Source organism: Triticum aestivum, chromosome 2B, assembly GCF_018294505.1.
Source record: "Triticum aestivum cultivar Chinese Spring chromosome 2B, IWGSC CS RefSeq v2.1, whole genome shotgun sequence".
Classification (NCBI taxonomy): Eukaryota; Viridiplantae; Streptophyta; class Magnoliopsida; order Poales; family Poaceae; genus Triticum; species Triticum aestivum.
Window position 1 is genome coordinate 498,430,244 of NC_057798.1, and position 22,811 is coordinate 498,453,054.

The 22,811-nt window shown below is 38.8% G+C and overlaps 1 protein-coding gene across 1 annotated transcript; it reads left to right on the forward strand.

Moving 5' to 3' along the window:
- The first annotated feature begins 7,457 nt into the window (after window positions 1–7,457).
- LOC123045674 (MADS-box transcription factor 27) lies at window positions 7,458–21,925 on the forward strand. The gene is made up of 8 exons (XM_044468818.1): window positions 7,458–7,864; window positions 8,425–8,503; window positions 20,045–20,106; window positions 20,873–20,972; window positions 21,056–21,097; window positions 21,170–21,253; window positions 21,329–21,483; window positions 21,590–21,925. The coding sequence occupies exons 1-8, from the start codon at window positions 7,683–7,685 to the stop codon at window positions 21,606–21,608; spliced, it is 723 nt and encodes a 240-aa protein (XP_044324753.1). The 5' UTR covers window positions 7,458–7,682; the 3' UTR covers window positions 21,609–21,925.
- Window positions 21,926–22,811: the final 886 nt, after the last annotated feature.

Sequence of the window (22,811 nt, forward strand, 5' to 3'; positions counted from 1 at the left end):
CTCCTAATGTGCAAGCCTAAAAGTATTTTTCAGAATTTATAGGACCTAACTAGAGTACAATTGTACTTCAATTTTGAATTACTTGATGTAAATCTCTATAAATTCAAAAAATCATTGAAATATAGCAAGAACACTCTAAAATTCATGAAAATTTGACAGTTGGAATCCCATGTGGTCTAGTTTAGGTGAAAATTGAGAGGGCACAATTTACCATCATATTTATGGCACTTGCTTCACAAAAAAGTCATCTTGGGCAGTAGAAATGAAAAAAGAATATCTTTTTTAACCAAACCTTTAAACTTTATTTAGAATTATTGATCACAATGGTAACACCCTCGTCAATGCCAAAAATGGGCATGCAGTCATGTACTATGCCATGAAGATGCCCATGGGCATGGTCATATGAGATAGGCCATTTTGTGAAAAAAATATTTAGTTTGTGGTATTGCCAGTTTATCATTTTTCACAAAAATGGTCATATGAGGATTTCAATTTTGAGCCTTTTTCACTTTCTATAATTTCTTTTAGATTGCTGTCAAAATTGGATGGATAACTACTCATATAAAGTGGTTGGGAATTTGACCTTTCTTTCTGGCTACTGCCTACATGTGCAATCCTAAAAGTATTTTTCAGAATTTATAGGACCAAACTAGAGCACACGTGTAGTTCAAATTTGAATTACTTGATGTAAATCTCCATAAATTCAATAAATCAGAGAAATGTAGAAACAAAAACTCTGAAATTCATAAAAAATGGCAGTTGGAATCCCATGTGGTCTAATTTATGTGAAAATTTAAAGGGCACAATTTAACATCATTTTTCTAGCACTTGCTTCACAAAAAAGTCATATTGGGCACTAGAAAATTGGTGATCACAATGGTAACACCCTTGTGAGTGCAAAAAAATGGTCATGTTATTATGTACTATGCCAGGAAGATGCTCATGGGCATGGTCATATGAGGTAGGCCATTTTTTGAATTTTTTAGTTTGTGGTATTTCCATCTTATCATTTTTCACACAAGCTATGATCATAAAAGGGCCGCATTCAAAAGGATTTCAATTTTTGAGCCTTTTTCATTTTCTATAATTTCTTTCAGATTGTTGTTAAAATTACATGGATGACTAATCATATAAATTGGTTAGGAATTTGACATTTCTCTCTGCTACTGCCTACATTCCAAATATGCAAGCCTAAAACTACTTTTTAGAATGTATATGACCAAATTAGAGCATATTTGTAGTTCAAATTTGAATGACTTGATGTAAATCTCTAGAAATCCAATAAATCAGTGAGATATAGCAAAAACGCTATAAAAATTCATGACAATTTGGCAGTTGGAATCCCATGTGGTGTACTTCATGTGAAAATTGTGAGGGCACAATTTAACATCTTATTTCTAGCACTTGCTTCATAAAAAAACTCATCTTGGGCACTAGAAAAATGGAAAAATAACTTTTTGAAAGACATAGCTAAAAGAGGTGATAATTAGTGTGACGGGACAAATGGGATCCCTTATGACAATCATTCATAATTTCATTCAAATAACGTGCAAACAACTAGAAATTAATTTAAATTTTTTGATTTGTACACATATTCAAATGAATTTATACAAATCATAATTCATTCAAGTGCATGCAAACAACTTGAAATTCTTTTAAATTTTAGGGTTTGTACAAAATTTCAAACAAAATTCATACACATTATAATTCATTCTAATAGCGCAAAATTTGAGCCCTATTCCCGAATCAAAAACTACTCTTTTTCGTCAACCTACGCGTGGTATGCAAAAATCACTTCCTTGACCAAAGTCCATCCCAAAACACACATTGTTCGTCGATGTTACTGCATGGCAGTAGGTTGGGGCTGTCGAATTGCTGGATCCAAGTGGTGCGGTCTTGGGAAAGGATCTACAACCATAATGGGTTGTTTGGTGCAAAGTCCGTATGCGCGCTCTCCTCCGATGTCAGTCCTGCCCGAAACTTGCTGACAACTCGCACAAAGGCAGCCGAGTCGGCGCAGGGGTAGGCTCGACTAGAAGGCCCCCTGACTCACAACCCACATCACCGGCAGGCGTGTGTCCGCTGGCACAAAGATTCCATAGCAGAAGAGAAGCTCGACATCATGTAAAGTGATATTGCGCAGCCAATGCATGGATGCCGAAGGGGAGATGGGAGAGGAGGGATAGGGTTTGTACTGCAGCGGAGGATAAGGTTGTTGTAAGCGGTGAAATGGGAGGGGATAGGGGGCGCATATATGGCATAGGAGGGGTGGGAAGGGTGGGTTCTGGCATTAAGCCACCATTAATGGGCGCCGGCGATGCGACTTACCGTGTGTGAAAACACGAGTAGTCACTGCATGGGAAACAACCGGTGATGCTAATTCAGTTTTGCATACCTATGGGTCCCATGCATTAGTCACAGACTGTGTAGGAAATAGTCGGTGACGGAAAATCAGTCATGCATGCAGCCGTAATGGTGGGTCACACGTGTCAGTCATAGGAAAACAATCGGTGAAGTGAATGCATGCGATCGTACAGGTGGGTCACGCGTCAGTGCCGGGCAAAGTAATGGTCAATCGCTTTGACTCCAACGGCAAGCCCCAGTTTAGCCTTATGTGAGGGAAGGTGAGTTGACGAGGGCGGAAGTGACCAATGTTAGATGGGCGAGAGAAAAATAAGCACAAATAAGGAAGGAGAGGCACTGAAATAGAAATCCCAAAAAAGTAATACATTCATCAAGTGTGTCATCTTCATCTCTTGAATCATAAAGATTATCATGATTACTCACATCGTACTTTTCATTCAATGAGATATCCCAATACCCTTTTCTTTTATAAGCTCTTCATTATTAACTATTGGTTCAAAATATGTAACATGTTTCAAAAGTTCTGAAATTGTAGAATCCATATCCATGATGCTATTGATATAACAAGGTAAAAATAAGGATAACATTGAAATATTTTTGGTATTTTGAGTTTTTTGAGAAGCATCAAAGCAAACAAACGATAAATAAAAAGTAATTAAACAAGATAGATAATAAGAAAGCAAAGTGGTAATGACTAGGACCTATAGATGTTGGAAAATATTCCTCGGCAACGGTGCCATAAATCTTGCTTGCTCTCTCATTGGAGTGGTTGTCTAACCCCAAGTGTAAGTGTGATGTAATATAGCAATAAGTATTCCCTCAATTGAGAACCAAGGTTTATCAAACCAATAGGAATTACTTCAGTAACAACTAATGATAAGTACCTGGACACAACACACTAAACAAACATGTCTTCAATGATTCAAGAGGGTTGCCAATCCTCTTGTCTTGCTAGCTACAAGGGTAAATTGTATGGTATGGTAGGAATTGATAAATAGATTAAAAATGAAACCATATAGTAGGAAAGTAAAATAATAATGTTGTTTTTAACAATGGGACAATAGATCTAGGGCCATAGTGTCCCTATAGGCATCTCTCCAAGCAAGATAAATTAGTTGTGGTGAACAAACTACAGTTGGACATCAATTAAATTACAATCTTCATATTATGACTATGGTTATTCATGGCACAATCTTGTATAGGCATTATGTATGTGATATGTAGACCATTAACTCAACTGCATCTACAACTAATACTCCACCCAAAGACTGCTATCCACCATGCATCTCAGGGTATTAAGTTCATAACAAAAGAGGGCATTGAAATAAGCATGATGACATAATATAGTCAGTAAAACTATCATCCAAGTCTATAAAGAAACCATCATTTTATCTTTAGTAGCAACAATACAATACGTGTCTTGTCCCTTTTTGCCACTGGGGTATAAATCACCGCAAGATTGAACCCATCACCATGCACAACTTCCTCTGAAGATCTATGCGTCAAACTTGGCCAAAGAACAACACGTAGATTCGAAAGCATATATGAATATGTACTTAATTATGTTGCAAAGAAACCATAAGAGATTCAATATAATTCATGAACAATTTGATCGTAAAGTGACAAGTCATCATATCCCAACAAATACAACGCCAATTACATCATATGGATCCCGATCATGTGAGGCAGCTCAGCGAAACTTTGTATTGAATCACAAGGGAGAGAGGATGCCATCTAGCTACTTCTATGGACCCAAGATCCTAAGGGAGCTACTCACACATGGTCATGGTGTCAACAAGGTTGATGAAGATGGCTTCGGTTATGGATTTCCCCTCTGGCAGCATGAGGTAGTAGGCCTCCAGATTAGATCTGCACGGAACAGGAACCTGCGGCGGTGAAAAAATCACAAAAAATGGTACAGAGGTTTTGGGAATTCTAAGATTTATATGCAATAAATGAGCGAAAGGTGGTGCAGAGGGGCGCTAGACGGGCCCACCATACCCTTGGCCGCGTGAGAGCCTGTGGGTCCCCCCCCCTCCCTATGTTGCCCTCTGGTTCCTTCTTCCTTCGAAAAAATCGTTAAAAATCCCCACGGTATTTTTTGGTCCGAAGATATCAATTTTCTGTAAAACCAAAAATATGCAGAAAATGACACCTAGCTTTGGGCACTGAATTAATATGTTAGTCTATAAAAATAATACAAATTGATATAAAGTTATTAAAAGAGATATTATAATAGTATGAATCAAAAATTATTGATATGTTTGAGACGTATCATAGGCATCGACCTGGTGCCCTTCTGTTTGTCGGTTGACCGACGTCTAGAGAGAGTGTGTTTTTTTTTATTGACCCTTCTTCTTCTTTTTTTCTTCTTCTTCTTCTTCTTCTTCTTCTTCTTCTTCTTCTCTATTGGTGTCGTATCCGGTATGGAGGTGACGGGTATCTCTTCTGTCATCACGGTGATGGATGTGCTCGACGAAGTGATCCGGGTGTGGACTCGGCACCTTGATGCCCTTCAACCGGCGCCATTGTTGTGTTGTAGTCTCGGCAGCACTTGGCCCTTCATTCGGGTGTGCACTTAGTATTTGTTGCCCTTCGGCTATGCCAATAGCTTGGTTTGGTATCGGCTTAATGGAGCTCTTCGTATAATGTGGCGATATTTCTTATGCAGCCCCCCACTGTCGAGGATGATGGAAACTGATGGTCCTGCATTTCTTCTTTCTTTTTGGTGCTTGCCTTGTTGTCTCCTCGGCACAATTTTCTCATTTTCCTTTTCATTGTGTTAGGTGATGTGATATGTTTCTTCTCTATCTTGTACTCCCTTGTAATTTCCCAGCTCTACCGGTTCCTCCTCTTAATAAATGAAACATAGCGCTGCTATATTTCGTCAAAAAAGCAGGCTATTGCTTAGATAATAATTTGCCTTCGGTAGCCTCGCTCATAAGTTGTGTGGTTGTGTCAATCAACCTCCAAGATGCTTTGCTAGCAAGTCCTAGTTAACTAAACACATGTCTTGGAAACCCATACCACCTCCATCCTTTGGCAGAATTGTCTCATAAGAAGATAGCCTCATAGTAATACAATAATTATCGGTATTTTGTTAGCGAAGCCTAATATTCAAGGTATTTACAAACTCAAGGTACTCCCTCCGTTCCTTTTACTCTGTATTAGATTTGTCCGCAGTCAAAGTCTTTGAAGTTTGACCATTTTTATACAAGAAATTATTAACACTCATAATACAAAATTGACATTATTAGATCCATCACAGAATATATTTTCATATTATATTTATTTGGTATAGTAAATTTTGATAAATTTTAATATAAATCTGGTCAAAGTTTACAAGGTTTGACTTCTGAGAAATCTTATATTCAAAATAAAAAGGACTGGAGGGAGTATTTACAAATGGAGAAAGTATGTGCAGTATGTAGATCTATATGCACTCCTCTATATATACATGTATTGTCGAATTTAACATTTAATAAGTACTACTAGTACGGTTTTGCATCAGAGATGACAATCAATCAAATCATGATCACATGAGGTTGCTTAATTAGCAATAGCCAGCTAGCTAGCTAGTTAGCTTACGCCAGAGCAGCAGAGTCTTGACTTGGAACGGCATGGCTATTCCCGTCGATGGCCCAGCGTCGTTTTGTTCGATTTAGTATAAACTAGGAAGGACGTTGCCTTTCTTATACAGCGACGGGGACCGGCCGGAATTATAAAAAGCTAGGTCCCCATGTGACTAGTACGGCAACCGCATTATATTAGATCCACGCGATCAGCGCGATAAGTTTAATTACGAGAATCATTTTCGTACTACTAGTAGCCACAACTGTGCAGCTTAAGCTATCACATTGATTAAGGCGGCGCTTAGGTAATGCCGAGGTAGGTGACCGTGAGACTACGTAATCGTCTACGTCTTTCATAGGGTTTTTTTTTCTTGCATCGAACGTGTTTCTTTTTTTTCCTTTTAGCATCGAACGTGTTTCCTTTTTTCTTGTTCTTTTTCATCGAACATATTTTTTAAATGATCTGATCTATTATAAATGTGCACCGGAAGTACGAAGCATCTTGAACAAACAAGAATTACATCGAGATTTTAAGAACACCGAACGACCACTACTGCCGTCAGAACGAGCCGTCGACGCACCGTTGTCACCACTCCCCTACTGAAGGCAGCTAGACCATGTCGATAACAATCAGGAATTCTTCGTGCACGTGTCAATAAGGACCAGCGCCCTCACCACTTCAAGGAGACGGCCGGAATCTATGGACCATAATTTCTTTTTAAGCAATAGTTGATAGACCAAAAATATTATTTTTCGCTCATATAATATAATGGTCGCTGACGTTATATTATTCATTTACTTAATTTTTCGCGAGGGATTATTCATTTACTTATGATGTGTAGCCATAATTTTCTGCATGTTGCTTGAATTGCTAAAATGCCTTGTGTGTGCATGGTCTTTTATAGTGAACAGTACATGTGCTAGAAACATATGATTTTATTATTTTTGTGTAGCTCGCTCAATAATGCATTTCATCATGATACTTTACAAAACAAGTAGTATACATCCATAGGTGTGTGTATTTTTTCAGAACTTTTTGAAACCTATAAAGGCAGACTTTTGAATTTTTCAAAAACCACTCCATGGAGCTCGGGAGCCAAACGCAATTTCCCGCATATCCACCATTACTATTTGCACGAAACAAGACACAAAATCAAATATATTGTCTGTACAATCTTATAGACCATTTGTAGAGTTACATGTAGCCGCATTCTCTCTCTTCGTTCTCTTTTCTCCATCCCACTAAAGAAATCCAGGTGGCATCTCTTTACAGACAGCCTCATATCTTGACTTGTCCCTAAATGACATCCAAGGTATTTAAATAAAAATTTATATCTACTACTGTACAATGCCTTGCTTTACCTTTCTTGCGTGCAACCAATTTGGGGCATCCTTTCCAAGATGGCCCATGCCCCCATAATTATCATCAGTTGTTTAACATTTGCAATAAACTAACCTATCTTACGATCCTAGCCAATCGGGGGGTATCTTTCCCCTTCCATTTCTTTGCTAATTTAAGGAAGTTGAGCAACTAAAGGAAAGACAAGTTGCAGAGCCACCAGCAAAAGACTCCTCTCCCCCTTCCTCTTCCTCTCACCCCCTCCAATCAGCCTATCTGGGAAACCTGGGAACTTTCTCCTTCCAGAGCTCCGGCAGCTAGATCCACCCAGCTTATCTATCTCCATCGCCATCTTGCTCTGCACCGGGTAGCTTAGCTTGTCCTCTGCGTGTGGGAGGTAGTTGAAGATGGGGCGGGGCAAGATAGTGATCCGGCGGATCGACAACTCCACGAGCCGGCAGGTGACGTTCTCGAAGCGGAGGAACGGGATCTTCAAGAAGGCCAAGGAGCTGGGTATTCTCTGCGATGCCGAGGTCGGTCTCGTCATCTTCTCCAGCACCGGCCGCCTCTATGAGTACGCCAGCTCCAGGTCAATGGATTCCATTGCTTCAGTTTGCTTTCCCGTTTTATCAGAAAAAGCAAGCTACTTTGATCATGAAAACTACATGCTTGTTTTGTTGATTAGCTTCTGATGCCTGTGATTTCACCTTTGAAAGCTTATTTTAAATTTTTGAGAAAACTTTTCGAAAATATATTTGTGCTCATCTGCACAAGCCACCAACCATCAAGAGTACAGCTGCCTGTAACATATGCATACAGCGGCCTTGAGTAACAAGAATACTGTTACAAATTGTTTCCTTTTAGAAACAGCTTAAAAAATTACACATCTTCTCTTTATATCCTTTCTATACCTTCTATCTAGCCTCTTATGTATTTGCTATTCTCCATGCATTCTTAGCTTGATCCTAGCTAGACACTGGAATGAAGAAAACGTATATCTCCTCGTCAAAATGAAGTAATATAGATCTAGGGGTTTCGGGTATTATGTGAGAACCATGTTCACCCAGACCTCACATGAGTACAGTAATTGTTTGCAAATTACATATCAATTTGTTCTTATTGGTGTGCTGTTCGATCAAATTCTTGCAGCATGAAGTCAGTGATAGATCGATATGGACGAGCCAAGGAGGAGCAGCAACTTGTTGCAAACCCCAACTCGGAGCTTAAGGTAAGCCTTAACTGTGATTTAAAATCCTGCAGATCTTAAATAAAATATTTTCCTCATGTGAAGCTGTTGGTGTTTTACTGGTTCATAGTTATATTCAGTTTTTTAAATATATTTATGGTTTTTAAATACATTCACCTCTTTATTACCCTCCCCCCCCCCCCCCCCCCCCACACACACACACATACACACCCCAACCACCACGCGTCTGTCACACTAGTTAGTACGAAGCAAAACTTTTTAAGTAGCCACAGGAAACAAGTCTGGCATCCATAAACTACATGCAAGAACAAGAGAGCAAATATAGTGCTACAGTTCGAATGCAAATTCAGGGATCAAAATAGTAAATTAAACTGAAAGGACGTTCATCTGCAACATCCATGCATGCATGAAGTCGGCAATGAGTTGGTGTCTACTGTGGTTTGTTTTATCATTGTTTTCCCAAGTAATAGATGCAATGAGTAATTTTGCTTTTCAGTTTTACAGAAGTGTTGTATATATGCGAGAAAAGGTCTTGATCAAGTTGAGCGCTCAGCTATAACTACAGTGCAGAAGCCAGCTTAGGCTTTATTTTGTTGGCGGTAGAGATTTTTATATAGTTAGAGAAGTTCAGAATATATGCACCCAGTACCTGGTTTGAAGAATGGATAGTTATATAAGGAAGCTCAGAATGTATGCACGCAGTAGACAACTTCAAAAATGGGTAGTTATGTTACTTCTTCGTCACTACAGCCTTCATAATCATGTTGTGAATTATTTCAACTAGCTAGATATAGCTCATGTCAGCTATAACAAGTACTTACTAAGGTAAGGTTTGATGTGCTAAAGGCATAGAGGTAATCAAATGGTACATAGTGCCACGGACCAAGTTCAATAGAAAAACAATCGTAGGTATATATAGCTATATGTGGGAAAAGAAAATATAGAAAGTAAGGGACTTATTCCATCTCAAAATTGCTTGAAATAGCTAGGCCACTTCAAGCATGTCTAAACTGGACAGAGTTATAGCAAGTTAATTATGAGCCTGCTGAATAGTCAGCTAGCTGTTGCTATGTTTCGACCATTATTGCATGTAGTAAGAATGATGTTTCATGCTACTTTGGGTGTTCTGATTCCCTTTAGCAGAAAATTAGTACTAGATGCAGATTGTTGATGGCCAGGACATTTGAGCTGTTATTACATTCGAGGAATTGGAGAATGTACACCCTCCATTCCAATGAATAAGGCGTGCACGCTTCCCAAAATCTAACTTTGACCATAAATTAGATAAATAATATATATTTTTGTGACTTCAAAATTATACCGTTGAAAACTTCTTTTCAATGAATTCAACAGTATAATGTTTATCAATCCACATCTGGTTGGTCTAATTTATGCTCAAAGTTAAATTTTAAGATGGTGCGCGTTGTTCACTGAAATGGAGTGAGTAATCATATAGGGAATTGAGCTTAGATCTAAGAAAAAGATGACATGACATTGTAATTAAGGATAAGAGAGGAGATTCTAGTACCATAGTATGGCACAGTATCAATACGCACAGCGCTGTATTGAGATTTTTCAAAGGAATAAATGAATTGACAAATGATACTAGTCTGTATTCTCATTTCATACACTAGTATCATGATGTTGTGCATTTTGAGTGGTCTTAGCTCTTGTTTTTAGGGGTCTTAGCTCTCAATTGATATGAGTGTGGGGGTACATCGGTTTGCAGTACCGAGCTCAAGTGCTCTTTTGTTTGATCGGGATATCTAGTATTCTTTTAAATTGATGCATACTCTTCTCTTTTCTTGGGGAATCTCGTCAAGTGGGCAGGGAGTTTATGTTGATTTATTAAGATTGGTCTAGTTTACGAGGGAAACTAGACCAAAACCATACAAAGAACGGCCGAGTAGAGTACAACCATGTAAAACCCTGACAAAGGAGAACACTACTTAACCTAGGCCAAATGCACGTGAATTAGATAATAGACAAAGGTCCATTGGCATTTCAGAATTTCTTCTCCTTTCAGGGCCTATCCGAAAGAGAATCCGGGACCAAATCAGAATAGGACGAACGAACCGGCCTCCGCGGATATCTTTGCTTCCGAACAAAACCCTGCAATCAAATAGATTGTCCCAAGGGTGCCATATTCTAGGAGCCCAAGTTATGTTATTGAAAATTCGTTCCTTTAGCAGTTCCAGTTTTAGCATTCCGTTCCCTTTTTTGAAAACAATAGAAGAAGATGTCGATTGGAGGCACTAACACCCCTCGAAGCGCACCTACCAACCACAAGCTGGCATCCAACGTCAAATACAACATTTGCCTTGAACGGATATCTCTGGCAACTCCTCCAAGGTGACAGTTGATGCTATTGTCATCAGCACTGACCCATGTCGAGACAAGGGGTTCACCCAAAGCAGTCACAACCCCACCGAATTAAACTCTGGGGAAGGATTTCGACCACGTCTGCAGCCACCACAGCTGCCTGACCCCGATTGGCCATGGTCCAACGGAGAAGATGGGGGCTCTTAAAAAGATGAATCCAAGGAGGAAGATGTGCAAGCACCATCATGCTCGACACTGTAACTCGTCGGTACGAGGCTCTTGCCCAGAGTGTTTCATCCTTCCACCATGTTTGCATCCAGTGGCAAGCCCATGCTGGATAGACCGGAGAGACGCATCCTTGTTGCTATCACCACAACACCGCATCATCTTGGAGACCAACATGTGTCAGCTTACTTCCTGCTCATGCCCATGAAAAAACAGAATAATTGAGATGTTGTGGTGAAAAATCTCATTGTCTTAGCATGTTTAGTCACTAGCTAGGTACGTATCTAGTCCATATTCTCTGCTTAATTCTACAATTTACTTGGTCAACCATTATTTATTGCGCCAACCTCACCATTCTTGATGTATAGTAGCTCAGCCCTTGACCACATTGTGACACTTGACCAAGATTCATTGTGAACTTCTTTTGTGCGACAAGAATCATAAATTCTTTTTATTCCAAAATTTTAGGTAAGGTGATCAAGTGAGGTGGGGGTGCATAGAGGTGGGTGGCTTCATTACAACTCTCCCATTCATGATGAATCATACTCCCCTTTATTTTCTTCCTTTTCTCCTGACTTATCGACATTTAGCCATTGCCCAAATCATTAGATCTTCTAGGTCTGCCCAAAGTCAAACATTTGATGTCATGCAAGTCCTCATAATCATCCATCTTTATTGCTACTTTTAATGAATGAAGTATTGTATCTGTGAGGGCAGGGAAAAGTAACACTTGTGCAAAACCAACAATCAGCAAAAGGCCATTCGAGGTGGTTAAGCCCATGTACGATCATTACTATGTCTAGTGGGGTGAATAGACTACAAGAATGACTCTTTTCCAATTTTAAGTTTATGACAGTTTTTAGCTTTTTCTATTGGTAGCCTACAAACACCTACACAAGCAATTCTACAAGAGTACAACAACGGAAGACATTAGCGGGTATATGTAAAGAGTAATGGTTAGGAGAACACGGACACATAGAGGCTCGACAAAGATTTTTCCCATGTTTCGTATAGTTGGCGCTATTCTACTCAACGTTGATGGAAGCTTCGAACCACGAAGGTTCTAGGATCACTTAAGATCCCAGTTGCGAGATCCACGAAGGACTACACCCATGAAAGGTCCATAAAGGAGCAACTAACCTAGGCCAGCATGGCATACGACCACAAAGGTCTAGCCTGAATCGAGGTAGATCTTCACGAAGTATGCAATCTTCAGGCCTATACAAACATCTTGGTTCCTTCACACCATGAAGGCTCCCAAGCACACCTAGTCGGTCTAAGAGAAGCACACCCTCCATATATATATTGTACCCAAAAAAATCAATCTTACTCGACATTAGACTAGAGACCTCCATAGGCTCAAGAATGAAATGACTTATGCAGGAAATGAAACATGAGACGAGAACGGAGTACGAATGAGATATACCATGATATCAACAATTAAAATATCCCAAAATAAACCCGCATACAAACCAATAAATCGAACCTGGAAAGATTGGGCAACTATGGATGGTCGATGGAGAACTTGGCGATGGTGGCTTTGGTTTTCCATCCCTTGGTGTGGTGGTGAAATGGAGACTACGTATATCTTGGGGAACTTCTATATGTTATCTCCCACTCTGCTCTCGTTTTTTGTTTGAGTTTATATGTCAATGCGGAGGCAGACAAAAACTTAAGCACTGGGGCACACACCAATGCAAGATAGTGTGATCCTTGCATAGTTAGACCATGACAACCAACTGGGCCATACAACAACCCTCTGGCTAGTGTGTCTGATGCACCGCTTGTGACATTTCTTCTTCTTGAGCTCCCTTTTCGGGTGATTTCATTGATTGTCATGTCTTCATAAGACATCAATTGTCGACATCTTAGGAATACATGTACATCAAAAACTTATGTCATAGATACAATAATAAAAAGTTAGATAAGGTGCAAAACCCCACATGAAAATATGTAAGGAAAGTGCATGCATCAACATCCACCTACATGATTCATTGAAAGACCTTACTAATACATCCATCTTTCTTACCTCTTGACTGGATAAATCATATTTGGGTACCGTTTCTGACAAAATAAATGCCAATTTGTCATACCCACACACGATCGCAACACCCTTGATAGTAGTCCAAGTAAATTTAATCTCAATGCTATCTAGTAGTTGCATTTTCGAGCGTCTCCCTAATGATGATGAGTTAAATCTCATACATTTTTATTCTAGAATCCTCGGTTCTTATCTTCACTTAAAAATGTGTCTTCTTCCATTGGGTTTAGCTCACCGGACAACCAACACCGCATATTTGGCTAGCCTGGAAGCCCAATATCCCAACGGCAACCATAAATAAAAAGAAGATTCACTTATCTCTAATTGTCATCTTCTTACAAACATATCAATCGTGTCACTTTTGAACCCAGGTGCTACCACTTTTTCATCTAGCAAAGATCTAAAAGAATCTACTTCAATGTAAGCTAGGTATGACTTTAACTTTGTTGGAACATATGGGAGTAGGAATACAACTTATTCTATTAAGATAACAATCCTAAAAAACACCCGAGTGGAACTCACTAGGGAAAATATGTTCTACACTATTCAAGGTTGTCGATTTACCCTCCCATGTTTCTGAGCCTGAGATACAACATTCACTCAATTATGTTCACACGTGTGTGTTCTTATACATGTGCATTTACATCCTTTAGCTGTAGTGTATCCCACTCAGAATATTTTTAGTGAGGAGATAATTCATTTAGATAAATATATGTATTGTTTAAATTTGATAAAGAGCATCCATAAAAGCTTATGAATCAAAAGTTGTTGTGGTCAAGTTTTAATGGATTATGAGATTACAAAAAATTCTAACAAAAATTACATAATATTATTTGGCTCTAGCAACTTAAGCGATCTAAAACCACAACAACTTAAGTGGTCAAGTGAACTCTATGCGGCCTGGATTCGAGATAATGGCAAGAAAACAAGGAAAAGGTCTAGTTTATTCATGATTCACAAGTGTTGCATTTGTATGAATAATCCATCGTACGTTATTTTTTTGGTCCTTTTGGACTCTAGGGCTTCAAAAACCAAATCACTTAACCCCTAATTAGGTCAATGTTTTGAGGTATATTGCCCATGTGCCATTCATTTGACCAACTCTCGATGTGATATCCCATATGTAGCAATTGTCACTTATCTTGTCTTCCCCATGTCACCTTAATGTCTTCATCTTGAGTTTCCTTCACTTCTTTCCTCTCACACATTCTTATCAATTTCTCACCAACAACTATGTTTCTCCCCAGCACTATATGATACCAAAAAGAGATTGCATTGAGAAGCACACCGATCAAAATATGGTGCAACCATGGTTTAACGCAAAATTATAGAGAGAGACTCGAAATGAAGAATGAGAATCCTAGGGGATATTTAGTTTCTAGCGCAATTTTTGTGGTTCATTATGTCATTTTCTACGTATGATGACAAGTGGGAAAAAATAGTGAAGTAGTAACATGGTTACCACGTGAATGATATCATCTTCATATCCCACATTAGGGTTAATTAATATATTTTATGTTTTAGGGGTTAAATCAACCCAAGAAATAGTTTGAGAGGTTGTCCAGATAAATGCGATACTTTAAGCAAAAAATATACTTCTTTGAGAATAAATAAACAATTTACCATTAATCACTAGCATGTGCAACGGCAAAATGATTTACCCAACATCACTTCTCGACAAAGTTTAATCATGCGGAATATTTTGATGTGTCTCTTTTTAAGATGGTAGTGTAGGATTAGTTAAGTATGTCTCGAGGGGATGAATAGACTACTAAGCAAAAGGGTTTTTCTTTTCCAAATTTTAGTTTCCTTGGCAATTAACCTTTTCTACGGTGGTCAATCAAGGACCCTACACATGCAAGTCTACAAGAGTATAGGCAGCCGAAAGTAAAGACTTGAAAAAGTAAAATAAGAGTAGAGGAGGAATGCATACATAGGGTGGCTCGGTGAAGATTGTTCCCGTGATTTGGATAGTTGGACTATACTATTCCATGTTGATGGAGGCTTCAATCCACAAAGGATCTAAGCTCACGAAGATCAAGGTTGTGAGTTCCACTAAGGAACTAGCCCATGAAGGACAATGACCTGCGAAGGGTCCACGAAGGATCAATCAACCTATGTCATCATGGCATACGTCCACGAATGACTAACCCTAGTCGAGGTTGATCTTCATGAAGTACACGATCTCCGGGCCGTTACAACTTGGTTTCTTCACAATCTTAAATACTCCCAAACACCTAGCCGATCTAGGAGGCGCACACCTACATAAGTAATAATATTAAGGTTGCTTAGTGATGAATCACTTGCTCTTGTGCTTCAAAATATGATATCTTCCACACACAAACTCTCTCAAGATTTGGCATTTGGATTAGAGAAGTAGGGGTGGGAAGCAAAGAGGTGGCTTGATGGTTGGAGTAGAAAGCCCTTTGAAATCAACAAAAGAAGGTGGAGTTCTCTCTCGGATCACAGGACATGAGTAGGGTTTGCTTCGAGTGAATTGATGGGATAGGTGGGGTATATATAGGCTCGACCAAAAATATGATCATTACACACACTTTAATACAAGTCGAAAGCTTCAGGTTGTTAGCTCGGAATAGACTTAAAGGTGCCAACTTTCAAATGAATGGGATGGTACGACCGGGTAACATGTAACTACTTCAAAAATTCCGACCAGATGTGTTCAAAAAAAATTGAGAGGGCAACAGAAGAGGTTTTGCCAAATGCTTTGGTGGTTCCGGATGGAGTATTTGGCAGCTCCGAAGTGCTAGAGTTGCATGTTTGCAACGGCTATATCTAGACGAACTGCTCATCAGTTCCAACTGGAAGAGCTTGGCAACTCCAAGGTGTGAAATTTAGGTACATATAATGGAGAAAATGGAAGCTTTTGAGGGAATTGGAGTTTAATCTTTAAGCAGTCAAAGGAAGAAACACATGTTAGCAACCACCTTCCCCTTTATAGTAACAACATGTCAATGGACTAAATGTGATCTTGGATCAGTAAAATGGAAAGGCTAAGTCCTTGGCTTGTCCAACACTTGTCTTCATGAGAATTTGTGGGGGCACCTTTTATGTCCTTTGTTTCAACCTAAGGAAACTCCTGAGACACTTTAAGGTAGATAGCTTAGCTCACCTCTAGTGGTTTGTGCGGTAAGACATGAATCGCTCTTGGAATACCATCTCATTCTAGGTTGAGAAGACGACCATCAAATTACCAAAAATAAGTATTTAAGGAATTGATATATGAACCAATCATATATAGGCATTGAAGTATCTTCCTCATATAGGAATTGTTCTGGATTTTCCAGAGATTTGCTACTCATGTAATACCAAACACAAGTTTATCAAGAAGTATCTTCCTCATATGAAGGTTCCACATGCATTGTGGGTTGTACTCTATACGAATCGACATTTTCTCCTATGTGCATTTGTCACTATCTTCAAAATAACACTCATGCCAATGGTATATAATATTCACATATCTAGTTTTAGGAACATATTGGCAAACTCTTTACATGCACATATTTTGTTGCGAGAAAGGAAGAGCATCGGAGATGTCGGACCCTTAGCCCGTGTTTATTTTCATCTCTTTGAGTTCAGATTTCAATAGTTCCTTCGGTCTAAATCAACCTCCTTGATGTCTCCACTAGTCAACATCCTTTTTTAGTGAAACCAATTGATATATATACGTGTCAGTACAGCAAACACTCTCTTTACAAACAAGAGACTTTTATTCCAAAGGTATGATATCAAGGGTAAAAAGAGGATGTTTCCTTAGAACATGTGCAACTTCCACTAGAACATGTGCTTTAGTGTTTTAGTCCCTCTCCGAAAGCTGAAACAGGCCTCCTGAAAGTGATCTTTCTTCTAAGAAACTCAGTAAGAATCTTTGAGAGCTTCAAGTTAGTCCAAGGACATCTCAGAGCCGAAGATCAAGGGTTAAGGAGGCAGCCTCATACATGACATTCCGTTTATTCTGAGTAGGGCCTTCGAGCACTTGGACCAATGAGCCCACAAGTTATCCTTCCATGTCCCTGCACCGGGTACTTCCTCCGTTTCAATTTACAAGTCCTGCGCGTATACCTAGGTTGTCAATTTTATCACCCTAATATAAACTATATAACACAAAAATATATTGTTTGAAAATAGAACATCTGAAGTTTATATTGGTATATTTTTTATAATATATGACTTGTGTTAGGTTGGTCAAATTGACGACCTAGAGGCACATCCTGTAAACTAAGAGAGAGGGAGTACTTCTTACTGCAATCTCCTTGTCATGACAGCCTGCCATCAGCGTCAATCTTGGCAAGATGCCCCTTAGGCAAGATACACTTCTTCTCCTAGTTTGTTCCTCTCCTGAAAATAACGACTTCATCTATCCCCGCAGCATAGCCAAAAATTCGAGGCCATCCAGTTATTGCTTATTTGTTGATGAAACACATGGTCAACATTGGCTTTTGAAATTCATCATCATGACATACCCACTGGATCACCGACGCTGTCGTCAAAACCTCTGCCAAGTCACCAATAACCAAAATTGCCATCGTCGTTCATCCCTTGAATAGTTCGTCAGTATGTGCTGCAAATAACCAATCTTTGTGGGATCTTTACGTTCCAGATCACCGGGCAAACTTTTTATTCTTCCACCACATGCAACTGGCTCAAGCAGCTTGTTCTTAGTTTCAGTGATTATACAGTAATACGACCACACAAAGAATCATCCAGTTTTCTAATGATGTGTGGTCCAAAATCCTCTTGTACTCAAGAACTTGCTGAAATACGTAGCATTGCCTCCTTATCTCTTATCATTAAAATTGCTGATCTAGTAGCTTCACCTTCCATCAATCATTAGATCCATCTATCAACTCCCAGACCCTACATAGAGGATTTAGTGACTTTCAAAACATCGGACTAAGATTAATTCTATAGGGATCTAGTTCTATCTCCAAATCAACATATCATCAGCCGACTCAAACCTCTTAGGGCCTCTCTCATTCAAAGGATTTTTCATGGGAAATTCAAAGGATTGGTATATTTACAAAATTTTCCTATGTCTGGTCCTTTGATTAGTAGGATATTCTATAAGAATTTTTTTTCCACGAATTTGTTTGTACACATATCATAGGAAATTTAGTATCCACTAAACCTCTTGAAAAGACGCTTTGTTTTGAGTGTGCGGCAGTGAAACAAACCAAATCTTGTAGGATTCAAATATACATGATATTGCAATTATGTGTTTCTCATATTCATGTGTTTTTAGAATCATGTGAATTAACCTCCACTGAAGGCATTAGACTCGGCAGACAGCATGGGGTTCAACTTAATAGGCGTAAGTCTAAAGCAACATAGATTTGCAATACCCTTTTCTGACAAATCGTGCTGGCTCATCATAGAGTTAAAGACTCAGGAGGCTCGTCATCAGCCAAACTAAAAAGTGATAGTAGTTCGGCCCATGTAAACTGGGAAAAGGCCCTCACATTCAAGATCCAGCTCCAGACTGTTCACCTCAAACTGACTACTAGCTCCAGACTGTTCACCTCAAACTAACTACTGTTGCAAGGTCTCAGACAAGAAAATATGTGAGCTATTGGACACAGAACACCACCACCGATGATCAACTGCTGACCAAATGGATAAGATTTCGATCTCTACCAACTCTTATAAATCTTAATAAATCCCTGTTGAATGGCATGGATACTGTGCCAACCCCAAGTGTTGAAAACGCCTTTATACAATGAAAGGTATTGGCAGAACTGCTGTTATTGCCTACATACAAACTGTAGGGTTTAGCAGAGCCAGATTAGAACTCTTGACAGATATATACACTACTAATCGAATCCAAGCCAACCAAAATGGCCTTACAGTGGTGCACCTGATGAAACTAGTTTGTGAGCATCAAACTGAACTGCAATTTACTTGACTCTTGAAGCTTATTTGAGGTGAACCTAAGGTTCTACTGTCTGCAGCACCGTTTGTTTTACATTCAAATGGCCCATCAGATCAACTACAGAACTAAACATTAAAGCTCAACTAGAATGGTATCAACCAACACGAGTATATTTCTCACTAAGATAGCTCGTCGTCCCTTCTAACAGAAGGCTCAAATACTTTGCTAAATTCTGCAGTTACAGAACAACCTCGAGGATTATAGGCCGCAAAACGATGCAAATGTTGGGGCCAAGAAGAAACAGCAAACGGGCTAGGAACTCTCATGTAGGTAACCATTTGAAAAGAGCTCTTGTGCATACAGCTCTCGTCGAAATCCTAACCTTCTTTGAACCTCGGACAGAAAATGGAATGTGTAAGACCAACATAACAGAAACTCAGAAGGAATAATGGGAGCTAAGGGAACATGTACCTGTGCCCATCTTCTGAAAAAGATCCACAACACATACAAATCCTTCAGTCTATACTGAAACTTGTGAGATGAACCCCAAATACTGAAACTTGTGAGATGAACCCCAAATGACAGTTCTGTATCAAACAACTGCAACCTTCTACTGCCACGTGAAATCTTCTTCCAGCAGAATAATCACCATTTTCCAGACCAGTTCTGCCTCTAGCTCATACTTCTTTAGAAGCTCACATGCTAACAGGTTAATTTGCCTCACAGAAGCATTTGTGAGAATTAAAGATGACTAAGACAACAAATCATGTGGGGTGTATAAATATATGTTCAACCTGATATCACTAAGTCAATTTTTTTGGGTGCGCCTTGACAGTCATTGGACTGAAGCACCCAAAGGAAACAAAACCAAAGGTTTCCCACTTGGAATATGTTTTATTCTATAACCTATTTGTCCCTTCAACATTTACTGTATGAATTATACTCGGTCAGATAAACTTGCATATATTACCATGTGATTCAGTACTTCCATGACACTGATAGGGAATCATGCTTTTCACCATGTCTCTTTTAATACTTTTGGCAAACCTGATGTGGCATTACTTAACTGTAAGTTCAAATTCCATAGTTCTGGCAAAGGGAGGCAGCAAGCTTGAGACAACAACTGCACAACTTGCAAGAAAATCATCGGTATGGCCCCGAAAACCTGAAAATTTTCCATATTTATATATCAGAAATTTGTCAAATTTACAAGAGGATCATGCTATCAGCACAAGCGAAACTGCACAGGTGTACACCATCCAGCAACTAGAATCTTTAAATGTGCCATGAATGAAACTAAATTCTTTCAGGAAAATAATTCATGATACTCAATTACGAAGGATACAAGAACTCAAAATGCACAATAGAGTCCATGCATTAATAGCTATTCACTGTGTAGAATATTTATTTTGCGACAAATTATTGCATTCGAATGCAGATAGCCTTTGCATGTAAAGATGAAACTTGGTTTCATAGACAATAAGCCAAACGCATAAGAATACAATATTTTGTGTAGGAGCTAGGTATGCTGACTCCACAGAACAATCCTCTGCTTATGTGGATGTCAGTTTTCACCTCTAGAAATGAAAGAAATATAAAGATGAAATTAAATTAGTAATTTCCCATGCAAACCAATGGCCAGTTTTAAAAACTTCAGCTATTTACTGTTACTGTCAGAGCACTCTGGTTTGTCAAATCCCCACCCAGCAGAAAATCAACAGTAGCATTCTACAGAAGCCTAATCCGTAAGACCGTAACTACCTGAAAAAGATAAAACTTACAAAGATCTAATACATTGAAATACAACATTTCACTAATTCACAGTTCGATCAGACATGCTAGAGGCTGTGGAAATATTCTGAGAAGTACCCTATATACATTCAGTCAAAACAGACGCAACATTGTTTAATTGCAGGCAGTTGACGGGACAAGATCTTTCTGGAATGGGTGTCAAGGAACTGCAGACTCTAGAAAATCAACTGGAAATAAGCCTGCGTTGCATCCGGACAAAAAAGGTCAACATGCAAAACACTTGTTATATATACACCTCACAGGCTCCTCCAAAAAGACTAACAGAGAGCATTAATGTTTCTTTCAGGACCAAATCTTGATTGATGAGATTCATGAACTGAATCACAAGGTACTGCAACATTTATCAGTCTGAAACGTGTGAAATATTTCAGCAAACTGACTATTGATGGTTTATTTGCAGGGGAGTCTTGTCCACCAAGAAAACATGGAATTATACAGAAAGATTAACCTAATTCGTCAAGAAAATGCTGAGTTACAAAAAAAGGTATTGATTTAATTATGATAGTTGAAATCACACGAATAATTTCGATGATTGATTTTTGTTTAATTCTCTACTCAGCTCTCTGAGACGGAGGCAGCGACTGAAGTTAACCGAGATTCAAGAACTCCATACAATTTTGCAGTTGTTGAAGATGCCAATGTTTCTGTTGATCTTGAACTCAATTCACCGCAGCAACAAAATGATGTTGAGCATACTGCGCCCCCTAAACTAGGGTACATGTTTGTTTTTTTCTGCACAGGATCTATTGACTCTTTTCTCAGCTCATTATAAGTTTCAATCACAAATTTCTTTGATTATGACTTACATTAACTCTTGCAGATTGCAACTACATCCATGACGATCGTGGGGTATGGGATTACTCTTGTTGTTATTATTCTCAAGGGATACAATTCAGAGCAGCCAGAATACTCTTGGTTGTAAAGAACCTAAACCCATAGCAAGACATAAGTGGTTCGCATGACGACCGATTGATAAACGGTAGTGTAAATCTGTTACAAATAAAATGTACTCCATGGAAGGATTAATCTGTTGTGCAAATGGTTGTATTAGAACTATTTAACACATTCTGCGAGTTTGTTCAACTGCATGAGCGGCTAGCTTATTGACAAAAGGTGTGAAGTGTGGATTGAGCAAAATTCAGTTACCACTTTTTTCTGTCTTCATTCTTAGAAAGTTCTGTGGTGTGTGACAGGGTTTACATTTCTCCATTTCATTTGTAAGTACGCCAGTGTTTGCACGTTCACTATGCTAATAAAAGTATCACTCAGGCACAGAGAAATTAACTGGAAATAAATACTATGGCAAGAGAGCCACTAGCTTAGCTAACAGGTGGAAATACTTTGTCCGTTCATACATCACGGTAAACAAAGATTGTTGGTTAGCAATATTGACCTGATTAGCTAAAGGTTTAATAGAAAAATAATGATATATCCTGGAACTCGATGCCATGGGTCCCTATAGCTCCGGATATATAACGTGTATCTTTTTTATCAAAATTTTAAACTTTCACCAGAAGTTTCTTCTACGATCTTTTGTTAATAGTTAGAAATCACAATCATGAGGAACTACTTCAGAATACAAATCAAATGCTACAAATTTTGCGTCAAGTAACCCACATATCAGTATACTATAGTTCTTGGTCAAAGCATGAACTTTGACAATTAAAATACACCTAATAATACCTGAGGGGAGTAAATATTACCGCCACATCAATATATGAATTCATGAATAACAGGAACAGATTTATCTATAAGTTCGTATTAAATACAAAAATTGCTCCTCGATACTCCAGGACTGGTTCAACCATTTCTCTATTAAAATAGTTTCAAGTAAGTCAGGTTCTCGGGTGTACAATACACACGTATCTGTCAGCAGCATTTGTGATTCACATGCAGATAAAGAAGCTCCAGATCAACTGAATTTATCATACCCGGAATTCTTATCTTTAGCAATGTTTCGACAAATCATGTTAATTTGAGCAAACTGCACGAGCACTAAGGCTACAAAGTACCGATACATATCTATTAAAAATGATCTGTAA